Source organism: Malus sylvestris, chromosome 2 (assembly GCF_916048215.2).
Source record: "Malus sylvestris chromosome 2, drMalSylv7.2, whole genome shotgun sequence".
Classification (NCBI taxonomy): Eukaryota; Viridiplantae; Streptophyta; class Magnoliopsida; order Rosales; family Rosaceae; genus Malus; species Malus sylvestris.
The window spans coordinates 34,134,270-34,149,875 of record NC_062261.1 but is presented as its reverse complement, the minus strand read 5'-3'; the positions used below and the strand labels follow the sequence as shown (position 1 = coordinate 34,149,875).

At 37.4% G+C, this 15,606-nt stretch overlaps 2 protein-coding genes and 1 pseudogene across 2 annotated transcripts; 2 read left to right on the top strand and 1 right to left on the bottom strand.

The window, feature by feature from the left end:
- Positions 1 to 3,255: 3,255 nt before the first annotated feature.
- On the bottom strand, positions 3,256 to 3,955 carry LOC126589286 (protein SOSEKI 5-like). The gene is made up of 2 exons (XM_050254551.1): positions 3,483 to 3,955; positions 3,256 to 3,398 (listed from the first exon to the last, which is right to left on the bottom strand). Exons 1-2 carry the CDS (start codon positions 3,706 to 3,708, stop codon positions 3,301 to 3,303), a joined length of 324 nt encoding a protein of 107 aa, XP_050110508.1. The 5' UTR covers positions 3,709 to 3,955; the 3' UTR covers positions 3,256 to 3,300.
- Positions 3,956 to 6,266: 2,311 nt separating this feature from the next.
- On the top strand, positions 6,267 to 7,128 carry LOC126603300 (40S ribosomal protein S27-3-like; annotated as a pseudogene).
- A 3,130-nt stretch (positions 7,129 to 10,258) lies between these two features.
- Positions 10,259 to 11,536, top strand: LOC126603292 (uncharacterized). Its single transcript, XM_050270097.1, has 2 exons — positions 10,259 to 10,629; positions 10,798 to 11,536. Exons 1-2 carry the CDS (start codon positions 10,259 to 10,261, stop codon positions 11,534 to 11,536), a joined length of 1,110 nt encoding a protein of 369 aa, XP_050126054.1.
- The last annotated feature ends 4,070 nt before the right edge of the window (positions 11,537 to 15,606 follow it).

The window sequence follows — 15,606 nt, the reverse complement described above, 5'->3', positions numbered from 1 at the left end:
TAGAAGGGATGTCTCCAAATTCTAAATATTTTTGGCAGTCGGAGAAAGCGGATGTGGTCCAAAGGAGGCGTGCAAGAGAAGCGAGATCAAGACAAGATGGTCCTAGCACAACAAGACAAGATGATCCTAGCACCACAGATTGGTTAAGTGGTGAGGAATAAGGTACTTTTGTAATCGGAACCCATAGTTTTCCAATCACTTTGGGTTGTAATTTATTATTTATGTTATTTCCATTTTATTGAAGTTAGTACTTTATTTAAAGTGAGAGTACATGTATTTAATTACGTAATATATTTATCCTAATAATAGAATCTTTATTCATCAAATTGTTCACGTATAATGAAATTATAAAACACACCAAATAAAACTAAAAAACTCACCAATTGGAATTACATAAACACACCAAATAAAATTACATAAACATATGAAATAATAAAAAAACTCACTACAAAAAACACACCAAATAAAATTACATAAACATACCAAATAATTCACACCAAATAAAATTACACAAACATACGAAATAATAAAAAACTCACTACAAAAAACACACCAAATAAAATTACATAAACACACCAAATACAAACAAACATACTAAATAAACCTAAGTATCTTCAGCTTGTTTCAATGCCCACTGGTGCTCTATCAAGTCAATTTGCCGATCAATGTGCATAGATGACCTTTGAAGTGCAGTATATCGTTGAATGACCCTTTCATTGTAACGTCCATCCCTTTCTAATGGGTCATGTTGCACGGGTTCTTCGGTGGCATCATGCGCACAATATATCCGTGTTCTTCAATTGTTCATCGTGTCTGGCTCTGGCTCATATTCATCAACCGCATCATAATCGAACTCATCTTCCACAATCATGTTGTGAAGAATGACGCACGTCATCATGATGGATCGAAGTGACTCTACATCGAATATTCTGGCAACACCCCTGACGATCGCCCAACGAGCTTGAAGGATACCAAAATAACGCTCCACATCCTTCTTGCACCCCTCTTGACAGCTTGCAAAGTGTTTTTCCTTTGCACTTTGCGGGCGTGGCACTGTTTTGACGAATGTTTCCCACCGTAGGTAAATGTCGTCAGCTAGGTAGTATGCCCCTTCGTACCTACGTCCGTTGACGACGTACGTGACTTTTGGTGCCTTTCCTTGCAGGACGTCGTTGAACACTAGGGATTGGGCAAGGACGTTGAGATCATTTTGAGCCCCTGGAACCCCGAAAAAGGCGTGCCATATCCATGTATCAAAAGATGCCACGGCCTCCAAAATGATAGATTTTGATCATTTTCTGTCCCCATATGCGCCTTGCCATGCACTTGGACAGTTTTTCCACGTCCAGTGCATACAATCGATGCTTCCTATCATCCCAGGAAAACCTCGCATCTCACCCTTCTTCAGAAGCCTTTGCAAGTTCCAGCGAGTAGGTTTTCGGAGGTACTCTGCGGTGTACAAAGATTCGACTGCTCCGCAAAACCTCATCAGGGCCTTAAGAATGGTTGATTTCCCCATCCTCGTTATCTCATCCACTTGGTCTGCAGATGCTCCATACGCAAGCATCCGCAACGCAGCAGTGATTTTTTGCTCAGGCAGGAGACCCATAACACCACAAGCATCCTTCTTTTGCACAAAGTAAGAATCATGGTTGCAAACATTAGTCATGATTCTGTTGAACAAATGTCGTTCCATTCTAAAACGGCGTCTGAAGTACGTATCAGGAAATGCACTGTTATGGACAAAGTAATCATCCAACAGCTCTTCACCTCGTCGTTGCCTGCTTCTATCAAGGTTTCTTGAACGGTTGGGCCTGCATATCTGAGCAACAGTCTGGATGACTCGACGGGAATGTGAGGCTCTGGCCATTCTTGTTTCGTCATCTCTCCTTCTACGCTCCTCATCCTCTTCCATCTCATTTTCGGCTATCTGAAGGTTGAACATTCCTTCAGATTGGTTAAACAATTCTTCCTCTTGCTGATCGATTTCCCACATCATCCTTGATGAAGAAGAAGACATTGTAATGATGGATGATGAAGAAGAAGCAGAAACTATGAATAATGAGATAGAGATGTTGAGAAAATTAGTGTGAGATTTGTGAGGATGGATGGTGGATTATATGGACGATTCAGAAAGGATTGGATTGTAGATAAGGCCACGTGGCATGCCGTCATTCGTTAAAAATCTGATCGAAATCTATCCTCAAAGATTCTGAAAAGATAATGACACGTGGCACGATCGTATTGGATAAAAATCTTATCGAAATCGATCTCCAATAATTATATTTTCGGATAATGACACGTGGCGCAATTTTGAACGAGTTAAAATCTGATAGAAATCTATCACCAAAGATTCTCAAAAGATAACGACACGTGGCACGATGACATTGGATAAAAATCTTATCGAAATCTATCGCTAAATAATTGTTTTTTTTATAAAATGACACGTGACGCAACGAGAACGATTTAAAAAATCTTATCCGAAATTACAAATAATTTTATTTTGTATTATTTAAACAAACAAAAAAAACTAATATTTTATTGCCTATTGCCAGGGGAAGGGCTCTAAGGGTGGAGTTGCAAATGGCAATTACTGTTCATTTATGGCAGTTACTATTCATTAAAGGCAGTTACTGTTCAAAATGGTGGATTCAATAGTAGATTGCCAGTGGGGAGGGCTCCATGGGTGGAGTTGCTCTAAGAAGCAACTTACATTTTTTTTAATTAAAATAAATTGGATTTTTTTATGTTTTATTTTACAAAAGTACTCATAGGAGTTATGTTCCTTATTTCATCGGTAAATTACATAGTAGATCTTTAGATTTGAAATCTATTACAATCTCATATAACATCTTTAAAACATTTCACTTTCAAACCTCACGTATTATTTTATTTTAAAATAATACATCCGTTACATTTTTCATCTATTGATCCATTAAGAGCTGACGTGGCTACCACATTTGTGCCACGTGGCTGTCAAATGTGTGCTACGTGGCTGCCAAATGTGTGCCACGTGGCTGCCAAATGTGTGCCACGTGACAAAAATAATAATTTTTTAATTTTTTTAAGAAAAAACTAAACCTTCTAAATAAAAATAATAAAAAAAACCTAAACCTTCAGATCGTCTTCCCTTCCCCCTCCACCACCTCCTCCTCCTCCATCTTCATCCTTCCCTCTGCAACCCGAAAAAAAAAAAAGACAAAAACCCCTTCAGTTCGTCTTCCCTCCCTTCCTCCTTCCCTCTAATCTCCCCTATCTTCATCTTCTTCCCCATATTTCGTAATTAGATCAGTAATTAGATTAGACGGTTTGAGAAGCTAGCTCGCACCGTTTGGAAGACCAGGAGTACATCAAAGCCATGCCTTTGCCACGTAGCAAGTTTAACCGGTTGATAACATCTTAGGAAAGAAACGCACAAACTAAATTCATTTGATTTGAGCCTGTTTGGTTGCCGAGAAAGTGGACAGAAAATAAATTCTTACCTCTGAGAAAGAGGCCACGAGGAGAGGAGAGATGGACTTCCATGAAGTGCGGGTGCTCGAGCTGGCCGTTCATGGACAGGTAGTAAACGACAGGAACTTTTCTGGGAATGAAATGGAGATTGGGACCGGTCTGGGCAGGACTAATCCGGTCGGGGCTGGTTTCCGAGTCCCTCCATTTACTGGGGATTTGGAGGTGGGAGGGTCTGTCGCCGAAAGTGACAGGCATGGCTAATGGCTCAGTAGAAACAAAGAGTTTGGAGTCAGAGAAAAGCTGTTTGGTTACCGAGAAAATTGTGTGGGGTGGGGGGGAGAAAAAGTGCGGGAAAATGGCAGCTGGGAGAAAATTTAGGAGAGGAATGGAATGGAAGAAATGGTGCTGGGAAAGGTGGGGGTAGGGAAGGGAGGTGTTGGGAAGGGGGGAAATGGGTTTGCTGGGTTGCGGGTTTTAACTTTTGTTTTGGTTTTTCATCTTTTTTTTTATAGAAGATTTAGGTTTTTAAAAAAAAAATAAAGTTTTTTTTTTGCCATGTGACACATTTGGCAGCCATGTGGCACAAATGTGGTAGCCACATCAGCGCTTAACAGATCAATGGATGGAAAATGTAACGGAGGTATTATTTTGAAATAAAATAGTACGTGAGGTATGAAAGTGAAATGTTTTAAAGATATTGTATGAGGTTGTAATAGACTTAAAACATGAAGGGCTACTATGTAATTTACCCTTATTTCATTCTCTTGTGGATTTTCCATTTTTTTTTTGTTTCAAGGGCTTTTGTGTTCAATTATATTTGGTGATGTCTGGAGACACCAAAACTCACTTCTGGCATTCTAATATTAGAGATTAGAGATTAGAGATTAGAGATTAAGCTAGTAATGGGGGCTTTATCCTCCTTGAGGCTACCACATTTGTAGCTCTAATGAAAAATTTCATTCCCAATGGGCCGGAAAATGAGGCTATATCCACCACAAGGGCTAGCAACTTCAATCCTTGGGTAGCAAGAAGTTAAGCTACATCTAGCCCCAAAAAGTAGAGAACCACACCAAATTGAGGGCCCAGTCTTGGTTTTTGTTTTTTTAGTTTAGAAATTGGTGAGCCCCATTTTTAATTCCAAAAAATGATTTTAAAGGTTTACTTTTCAACCGTTTAGGATTTTAAGAGTTTATTTTCAATTGTTTGTTTGATTAAGAAAACATATACAAACAATGACTATTTTTTTGTGTTATTGATTAGAAAAAAATGTTGTGCTTCATGTTTAGTTTTCTAGAATGAAAAATTCATAAAAAAAATTGATGAAATTTAACATTGGTAGTTTAGAGACCTAAACCGAAAATATAAACAAATAACATAACTAAATTGTGATAAGATAATCAAATCCAATGATTGTTATGAAATGAAAATCTTGTTTGATTTCGGATAATGTGTCAAGCAGAGAAATAAAGCAATGATTGTTATAAAATGAAATCTTATCTTATCTTATCTGATTTCATAGAAATAAACCAACAGATGAGATTGAGATAAGATAATCAAAACCAATGATTGTTATGAAACGAAATCTTATCTTGTCTGATTTCATAGAAACAAACCAACGGATGAGATTGAGATAAGAGAACCTACAACGATGCATAAGTGATGAAATCTAACTTTATCAGAATTTGAATATTTTTAGGTTAAAAAGTTCATAAATTAAAATTTAAGATAACAAGTCTAAAAATCAAGTTTAGAGAAGTTAAGATAATAATAATTTACCGCGTAATCAAATTACTACATAATAAAATATATAGTCCCATATAGAGCCCGAAAGATATATAGTTCCTTATTGGGAGACATTCTTTTTTAGAGCACCTAAGATTCATTGGAGCTCTAAATTGAGCTATATCCACCATTTTTCTAGCCTCATATAGAACCCCTCATTGGGGATGCTCTAATCAGGCCTTCGTTACGTTTAAGCTGTTTTTGAACCGCAAGAACTTTGAATATGGAAAGTTGCACAAGTCAAGTGTGGTTTTATTTTAGGGAGTTTTAATGAAATGCCCATGGTACTGTTTACTTTAACGAAAAACCACATTTTTATACTAAAAAGTCAATCCTTGTACTATTCACTTTACCTTTTATTTTGTCATTATCGTTAAAATTCAAAGTTTTTAAACTCACTTTATTAGTTTTCCTTTTATTTTAGGAAACTTTAATGAAAAGAGTTTGGATCAAGATTAATTTAATAAAAAACCACCATATAGTTTTCTTTAATCAAATGCACCTCAAAATTAACCATAAGGTCAAGGACCCTAAATTTCACACAGGCTGGATTACAGAGCCCAAAATGAACAAAATTCAGTTTCCAAAATTACCCTAACAGAAGCCAGCCCTTAGGTACCGTTTGGTATGCAGACGGAATGGAACGAAATGGGACGAGACGGAACTGAGAGGGAGCAAAGATGCTCTCAGATGGAAACAAGGAGACGGAAATGTTATAATTTTGTGTTCCACGAATGTGGAACGAGTCGTTTTAGCGGGTGAGACGGAACAAAAATTCACCCAAAATTCGTCCCATGGAACAATGCGTTCCACCTGTTTTAAGTGCACTAAACGTGAGACGGAACACCTCATCCCATTCCGTTTCATCTCGTTCCATGTACCAAACGGTACCTTAGTGAATTAAATGAAGGATTGTTTGGTGCATATATTCTAGCATATTCAGAGGTTGCCTTGTCATGGTTTCCTCTGCTCTCTCACCAGCCATCATTGCAAGCTCGCTCGCTCCCTAGAGTCTTCCATTCGTGGTTGCCACTATTTTCTACGATCTTCAATTTCAATCAAGATGGTGCTTCAGAAAGATATCGATTTGCTCCATCCACCAGCTGAGCTTGAGAAGAGGAAGCACAAGATCAAGAGGCTTGTAAAGACCCCTAACTCTTTCTTTATGGTATGGATATTAATCGATGGATGCTTACGCTTTTGGGTTTTGTATTTATTCTTATTCCCTCGAATTTTGGGTTTTGTATTTTTTTTTTTATGTCGAAAGATGAGTTTTGTATTTAGGTTGTTTAGTTTCGAATGTTTAAGTGGGATGATACTAGTTTCGAATGTTCTGAACTTGAATAGGATGTCAAGTGCCAGGGGTGCTTCAACATGTGAATTTTTATCTTTTTTGTTGTTTTCGTTTATTTATTAAATTATGTGCTAGGAAATAAGAGTATTTATTTGTTGTTTAAAAGTGAATGTAATCGAATATGTTTGTGCAAAACCACTATGTTCAGTCACTCGCAAACAGTTGTGGTGTGCGGGAACTGCCAGACTGTGCTGTGCCAGCCTACTGGTGGTCGTGACTCGTGCCAGGCTCATCGAGGGTTCCTCTTTTGGGAGGAAGGGGACTGATTGTCCTGCAAATACCATTTTTGAAATGTTGTGTTTACACTTGTATTGTAAGATAAAACTGTTTTTGGAGAACTCAAAACATAACACTGTTTTTGGAAAAAGAAAAAAATCAGATACAGTGTTTGTTTTGTCTGTGCACAAACAAACACTGTATCTGGAAAAAAAACCAAAATCCAGAAACAGTGACTTAAATTCTAGAAACAGTGACTTAGATTCCAGAAATAATCTATGTTTTAACTTTTGACTGTTTCTTTTTTTTTATACATCAGTTGAATATATTTGAGAAACAGAGTGCTTATTTTGTTTTGAATCCATATACACTAATTTCACTATTTCTTTTCTAGCTTACATTTAAGAAACAATGTGTCTATTTCATTTAAATCCAGAAACAGTGACTTAGATTACAGAAACAGTATTTTAGATTCCAAAAACAATGACTTAGATTCTATAAACAGTGACTTAGATTCCATAAACAATGTTACTTAAAATCCAGAAACAATTTATTCTTACAATCCATAAATAATGACCCGTCGTTATTATTGAATAGTATGCAGATCTCAAATTTATTTTTTGGAAAAACAAACGATGAACTCCACTGACGAAGAAAAATTGAAAAATAGTATCTCGAATACACTATGAATAATAACGACGATTACATTTTAACGAGATAATACAAAATATAAATTAAATAGCATGAAGATCTATATTTTTGTTTCAAAGAAAAAGAAAAAGGTCTGCAAAACAACGATGAACTCCATTAACAACGAAAATCTGGAACTCAACTTAAAAATGTTAGGGGTAAAATCGACAAATCATAATTTATTATAGTTGGACCATTTTTAGTTGGACTGCTTTAATATGAGTTTTGTACTAATCATTAAATAAAATTTATAACATAGTTTTTTGGGTAAATTACATAGTAGCCCCTCAGGTTTGAGGTCTATTACAACCTCATACAACATATTTAAAATGTTTCACTTTCATACCTCACGTACTATTTTATTTCAAAATAATACCTCCGTTAGATTTTCCATCCATTGATCTGTTAAATGCTGACGTGGCTGCCACATTTGTGCTGATATGGCTGCCACGTGGCAAAAATAATAATTTTTATATATTAAAAATATTATAATATTAACCTTATTAAAAAATAAAAATAAAAAACAGAAAAACCCAAATCAGACATGCTCCCTTTCTCTGTCTCTCTCCTCTTCCCAAATCCCTAGCCGCAATCATCCATTATGCCTCCACCTACACCGGAAACTCCGTCCAAATCCCCACCCTCAACTCCTGGGTTTAGTACTTCCCTCAGGGCCACCTTGAGCAATCCTTCACCTCCTCCCCTACGCCTATCCTCCTCTCCCTTCTCCTCCTCTCCAAGCCTTTCATTCTCTGTCGGATCCTTGACCTCCACTTCCTCGCTGACCCTACCACCGACGAGGTCTTCGCCAAGCTACTTCAATGTCGAGCGGCCCAATGGCGACGAACTCGACGCCGACAATAATGGGGACTTGGAATGGATGCTCGCAATGGAGGTGGATTCTCTATTCCAAAGTTCTGCGCGGACTCCATCTTTCCTCTGCTTAACTAGCAGGCTGACCCGTTGGTCTAGGCGCTCTTCCTCACCGACCTCCACAGCGTTGACGGCACTTGCTTACCACTGGTTGGAGCAAGTTCGTCAATCACAAGATGCTCGTCGCTGGTGACTCCGTCGTCTTCATGAGGAACGGGAGTTGCAGAGAGGTGAGGGGAAGAAAATTAAAAAATGGGTAGGAAATGTTTGGATTTCTTTGTGTTCTGTTGAGTGTGGGAAAATTTGGAACTTTTCCAATTTTTGCCTTCTGGGATGGAGATTGATGGATCTGGAGCAAGATGGAGATTGAAGGTTGCGGGGGAGGCTCGGGTGATGGGGGATGGGAGAAAGGGGTGGGTGTTGGGGGGATGGGCTCTGGTGGGGGAAGGGGTGGGGAAGACGAAGGGGACTTTTGGGTTTTTTTTTTTTTTTAATTAATTTTTTTTATAAATTTTATATTTTTTTTAATTAATTATTCTAATATTTTAATTTTTTATTAAGTGTTTATCCATGTGGCATAAATGTGTCAGCCACATCAACACAAATGGGGACCTCATATTTGTCACGTCATCACTTAACGGTTAACTTAACAGAATTTTTAACGGTGGTATGAAATTGAAATAAAATAGTACTTGAAGTATGAAAGTGAAATGTTTTAAAGATGTTGTATGAGATTGTAATAGACCTCAAACCTGAGGGGCTCTATGTAATTTACCCTAGTTTTTTTATAAAAACAAAAAAATTTTAAGTTTTTTTTTATTTTAATAGTGGCTTCCGAGGGTTGTAATAATAAAAAAAAAAAAATCAAAGAAAGCATACTAATTTTGCAACACGTTGTGGTTTCCAACAGTGGAGACGATTGGGTATCTCTCTCTCTATGCTAGATTATCTAAATTTTTTAGTCGGATTATCTGTTTGGGTTTGCTAGTCCGGTTATCAGTTTACATCTCAACGACAAGATCTCAACCCTGCTCCGCCCGCAGCCGCGCGAAAGCGACGTGGTCCTGATCGTCATCTCTTCCACGACAGTCCTGGAATTGTGTTTTTCTTCTTCTTCATTACTTTAGGTCGACGGAATTTTACTAAGGCCGACCGTATTTCAGTTTAATTTCTCAATTAAAATAGGAGCTGGAAGATGCAGAATAATCTGTTCCATTGCTTGCTCTCCCTCTCTATGTTTGAATTTTCAGTCAATCAATCTGTCTCCGCGTTCAAATCCTTCTGCCAACCTAATCTACCTTGACCCCTTGTTCTTACTCCTCACACATCTCAAGCCAAGTCCTTCCCTTTTTCTCAATTTTCGAATCCTTCGGTCATCCTCATTCTTGTTCTTCACAATGGCCTTTGATGCGATTCTGTTCAGAAATGCTGAGTGCAGCCTGTGATAAGTCTGGTTGTCCTTTTCAGTATAGGACTCAATCACTTAGGTTTGTTATTGTTGTCAATAAGTTCCTATTATTTAGGAAGACTAGTTCTACGTAGACTATTTCTTCATGCACGTTACCACCTTCCGGATAGTGGGGAGAGTAGGTTGTTTTTAGGGTTCCGTTAATTATGTAAGGCTACATAATGGCCAAAGTTTCTATTCAATAAACAAGTTGTTCCTCCTGTTTGTTTGAGTTATTTGCAACAATACTCTTGGTATATTCGTTCTTGTTCCTAACAAACTGGTATCAGAGCCCCTCACTGGGGCTTGAGAACTGAAAAGCTGCAGCTTTTGAGTGACTTCCAAACACAAGAGAGAAAGAGAGGAAAATGACTTCTGAATGAAGCTTTGTGCAGCCTTCCATTCCACGTTTTGATGGTCATTATGACCATTGGAGCATGCTCATGGAAAATTTCCTTCGAAGCAAGGAGTATTGGAGTTTGATTGAAATTGGTTATGAAGAACCAGCAAAGGGGGCGCAACCCCTATCAGAAGCACGACATAAAGAGCTTGATGCAGTGAAACTCAAGGATCTCAAAGCCAAAAACTATCTTTTCCAAGCAATCGATAGAAGTATCCTAGAGACAATGTTGGAAAAGGACACCTCCAAGAAGATCTGGGATTCCATGAAGACGAAATATGAAGGGAATGCTCGAGTGAAGCATTCAACTCTTCAAGCTCTACGAAGGAATTTTGAGACTCTTGAGATGAAGGTTGGTGAAATAATCACTAATTACTTTGCTAGAGTGATGACAGTAGCAAACAAGATGAAAGTGTATGGAGAGACCATGACTGATGTCACAATCTGTGAAAAAATCCTGCGATCTCTCACGGACAAATTTAATTATATAGTTTGTTCGATTGAGGAATCTAGGGACTTGGATGAAATTACCATTGATGAGCTTCAAAGCTAGCTTACTGTACATGAGCAAAAATTTCACAGAAGCAGCGGTGTGGAGCAAGCTCTGAAGGTAACAACGGATGTCAAAACTAAAGGGGGTAGCAGCAATTATAGAGGACGAGGAAGAAGCAATTATAAAGGACAAGGACATGGAAGAGGAGGCCAAGCGTTCAACAAGGATATGGTGGAATGCTACAAGTGTCACAATCTTGGACACTACCAGTATGAATGTCCAAAATGGGATAAGGAGGCTAATTATGCAGAAGTGAATGAAGAAGATGATATGTTATTGATGTCATATGTTGAGTCACATGAACGGACTGATGCTTGGTTTCTTGACTCAAGATGTTCCAACCATATGTGTGGCAATCGGGATATGTTCACAAACCTAGATGAAAGCTTTGTTCATTCAGTTAAATTGGGAAACAACAGTAGAATGAATGTGATTGGCAAGGGAAGTGTCAAGCTTGTTGTAAATGGAATCAATCATATTGTCCATGAAGTGTACTATGTTCCAGAGCTAAAAAACAATCTCTTGAGCATAGGACAACTTCAAGAAAGGGGTTTGGCTATATTGATTCAAGAAGGAGTGTGCAAAATATATCATCCGACTAAGGGTCTGATTATTCAGACTGTGATGAGTAAGAACAGGATGTTTATACTGCTAGCAATCAGAAATGGGAGATTCAAAACATTATTTGAGAAACCCACTTATTTCAATACATTATTCCGATATCTTACTCTTGGGTCTCTTGTTGAATTCCCTGCACTCTTTCTCTAAATCTGCTTGCGATCAGAAATGGGGAGATTCAAAACATTGTTTGAGAAACCCACTCATTTCAATTTTCTGGTTTTATTTTTGTGGTTTTTAAACTTTAATCTTTGAAGAAAATTAAAATTTAATAAAAATCTGGTATTAGATTGGATATTGATTTTAGTCTTTTAATGTGGAGTTAATTCAAATTCATATTATATTTTTGTTTTAATATTTAATAGATATCTTATTTAATGTTATTACATTAAATTTTAAAATTATTATTATACACATTTTAATTCATTAATTTTATTTAACTTTTTCTAATTATTGTATCTAAAAGTTTGTATCATAATATATTTTATGTCACATCCTGGCCCCGGGTCCACCACATCCCGGGCCAGCTCCACAACCGTAGCACGATATTGTCCGCTTTGGGCCCCGACTACGCCCTCACGGTTTTGTTTCTGGGAACTCACACGAGAACTGTCACAGCCCGTCCCGAGATTTTCATATCGGGAGTGTGAAATGACGAAAGTACCCTTGACGTTATTAAGGTATGTGTGTGTATGATCTATTATTTGGACTAAATATACATTCCTAAACTTTTGGAGAAAATAATTTAAGTTGGATTAAAAATGTTATTCGAATTTGTGTGGTTAGGGATTAAAAATGTATGGTTTTGGTTGGACCACACAACCTGTCAAACCTCTCTCCCTCTCTTTCCCATATGCTCTCTCAGTCTCTCCTCTCTCACCCTCAAACGTACGGACGAAGCCCCAAATCCTCCAATTCTCACGGATCGACGCCAAAGAGGTATGATTCTTCATCCTTTTAACCTCCTGAGTCGATTGGTGTGAGTTTTAGGACGTGAAACCCTCGAAATCACGTGAAACCCGAACCTCCATTTTTGGTCACTGTTCATGCACTCGTAATATGTTGTGTTTCAGGGAATTCTAAGCTTACAGTGAGTTTAGTGAGGTCCCAAGGAAGCTCGGAGTGCTTCGTTTGAAGGTTTTGGACGTCGGGATCATGTGGTTCAACTTTGGCCGGTTTTCTTGGAATTTTTCCGGCGCCGATCGTCATGATGCCTTGGCGTATTGTGCTAGGGAGTTGTAGGGCAAACTCCAGGTGAGTGGGCAGTTTTGTTTTCGTATTACCTATATACTATTGTTTTTCCCAGAAAATGCATTTATATGAAAATATGTTTTAAAATGCCATGCATGCAATCAATGAGATATTTGAATTGATAATTGATGCATATATATGTGAATTGACGTTGTTGACGCACAGGTGAGTTTTTACATTATTCATACGATTTATTTTATGTGAATTGCATTGGAAGCTCATAACCTGCACCCTAGGTGATAGTGCTTATATTATTCACCACACCGCACGCTCGCCTTGGATCCAAGTAGGTGGATGTCGTACAGACCACTAGAGGTGGTTCCGACATGCCAGTCGTACAGACCATTAGAGGGGTTTCGACTGGTGGGTGACCTTAGATTATGTGCACAGATGATTGATGAGAGAAGCACTAGAGCGTATTATTTCACCATCTTAGTCGTACAGACTACTATAGGTAGTTTCGACTTATGTGCAGTGTAGTGCCGTACATGTCACAGTTGGTGACTCCGGCAGGGCCGTACAGGTCACAGTTGGTGACTCCGGCTGAATGGGATATTGAGCTGTAGAATTAACCGTACAGGACCAACGGCAGGGTCTCCGGTTAATTCATAATTTCACCTGTTACATTGATGCATCATTCTTTCAGTTTTTGAAAGTTTTTATAACATGGCATACTTTCTGGTTTTTGAGAGAAAAAAATTGATGATTTGAGATTTATGAAAGTATTATGCTATTATACTATTTTCTGGGAAAGTATACAGGTTTTACGGCGAGGGGTTAGAAATGTGTTAAATGAAAGATTTTCGAAAAGCTTTGTTTTGTTGACCCACTCAATTTTGTTTTGCGCCCCTCCAGGTTCTAGCTAGCAGAGCTTTGGTGGCCACGAGGAATCCAACGGTGTTCTGACAGAATTCACAAAAGTAGGATTCACCCTCGGGTGTTATATCTTAGTAATTGTATTCTTTAAAGCTTCCGAACTGTGTAAATGGTTACGTCACTCTCACGTGACGGCCAGCACGCCTTCCTTCGGGACGGGGTGTGTCAAGAACTTCCTAGTGGGTCAACTATCATTGGATTGCTTTCGCGGGCTACTCGCTTAACTTCAGAGTTCCGATGGAACCCGAAGCCAGCGAGCTCCCAAAATACCTCATGCTAGGTAGGGATGAGAATATACATATAAGGATCACTCCCCTAAGCGATGTGAGATCTTACAATCTACCCCCTTTAAGGGACCCGACGACCTCGTCGGCACACCGACCAGGGTTAGGCTCTAATACCAATATGTCACATCCTGGCCCGGGATCCACCACATCCCGGACCCGCTCCATCACCGTAGCACGATATTGTCCGCTTTGGGCTCCGACTACGCCCTCACGGTTTTGTTTCTGGGAACTCATACAAAAACTTCCCAGTGGGTCACCTATCATGGGATTGCTCTCGCGCGCTACTCGCTTAAATTCAGAGTTCCGATGGAACCCGAAGCCAATAAGCTCCCAAAATGCCTCATGCTAGGTAGGAATGAGAATATATATATAAGGATCACTCCCCTGGATGATGTGGGATCTCACATTTTACTAAATTAGTGTACCAAAATGTCCATACCTAAATACATTGTAGTGAATTAGTGGCACATAAAAAAATATGCAAAAACATAAGTGTACAGAAAATTCCGTACCCAAATATATGATACTAAACTAGTGTACCGAATTGTCTATACCTAAATATATTATACTAAATTAGTTTACCGAAATGTCTGTACCTAAATATAATATACTAAACTAGTGTACTAAAATGTTCGTACCTAAACATATTATACTAAACTAGTGTAATGAAATGCTCTTACCTATATATATTACAATGAAGTAGTGGCACGTAAGACAAGATGCAAAAACATAAGTGTTTCGAAAAAATTTTGCAAAAGTATTTTTTATACAATATACTTACTATAATGAGAATTAAAATTTATAATATAATCTTAAAATTTTATTTATGAACACCATAAAATTATAAATAAAAAAGAGATATTAAATACATATACTGACATTAAATAGAGTCTAGAGACTAAAAATCAATTTTTAATCTTGTATAAAACATTTTTCTAAACTTCATCTTGTTTAAGGATTAAAATATATTTATTTATTTTTTTTTTCAATTTTCCTTTTGATCTTGCAACGTTGTATAATAATAAGAACAGTTTATTTTTTAAATAATCTTTCTCATTTATTTTTGTTTTGTCAAGATAATCTTTCTCATTTTATTGTTTAATTTTTTGACATAGTTAATCTTTAAAAAAGTCATCGTTCGAATCATAACATTTGAAAATGAAAATAAATCAACATGATTCTTTTCGGATTCTTTTGGTGAGAATTCTGATAATTTGTGATTCGTGTTTGTTCATTAAACATCGTATGATCAGTTTTTATCAGATACTATTTGTATTTTATTTTAAATAAAAATATTTTAAATAATTTATAACCGCATGATATATAATGAATACGATTTACGAATTTCTAGAATTCTAAAAAAAAAAATTCGGCGAGAATCCGGAATTGAAAATAAAAGCCTAAAAAGTTAGAAAATCAGTAACATCCTCTTATTTCTTGACACATCCAATACTGTGATAATATCTAGTGTACTGTGTACTGTGGACATCCCATCAGCACAATTGGCTATCGAAGGGTCTGCTTCTATCGCTTCAACTAAATATTTGGAAATCCAGAGGTTTGGGGTTATGCATGTGACGGAATAAATTAACTTTACCGTTTTCACCACAAGCCTGTCCCCAGATTCCTGCACTCTTTGATACTTGCTTGGTATTAGAAATGGGAGATTCAAAACATTTTTGAGCAAAATGCTTATTTGAACTTTTTTTTTTATTTCCTCCGTTTTTCTTCTCATCTTACAGCATTATACAATAAAAATAAACGTTTATTTTCTAAATCATGTTTTAAAGATCAAATATGTTGAAA

Bases quoted from the DNA above. Each gene is read 5' to 3' on its own strand.
- LOC126589286 (XM_050254551.1), bottom strand. From the start codon at position 3,708: ATGCCTGTCACTTTCGGCGACAGACCCTCCCACCTCCAAATCCCCAGT. The intron at 3,399-3,482 runs GTAAGAATTTAT...TTCTTTCCTAAG, and splicing joins TCGTGGCCTCTTTCTCAGAG to ATGTTATCAACCGGTTAAAC.
- LOC126603292 (XM_050270097.1), top strand. From the start codon at position 10,259: ATGGAAAATTTCCTTCGAAGCAAGGAGTATTGGAGTTTGATTGAAATT. The intron at 10,630-10,797 runs GTATGGAGAGAC...AAAATTTCACAG, and splicing joins GTAGCAAACAAGATGAAAGT to AAGCAGCGGTGTGGAGCAAG.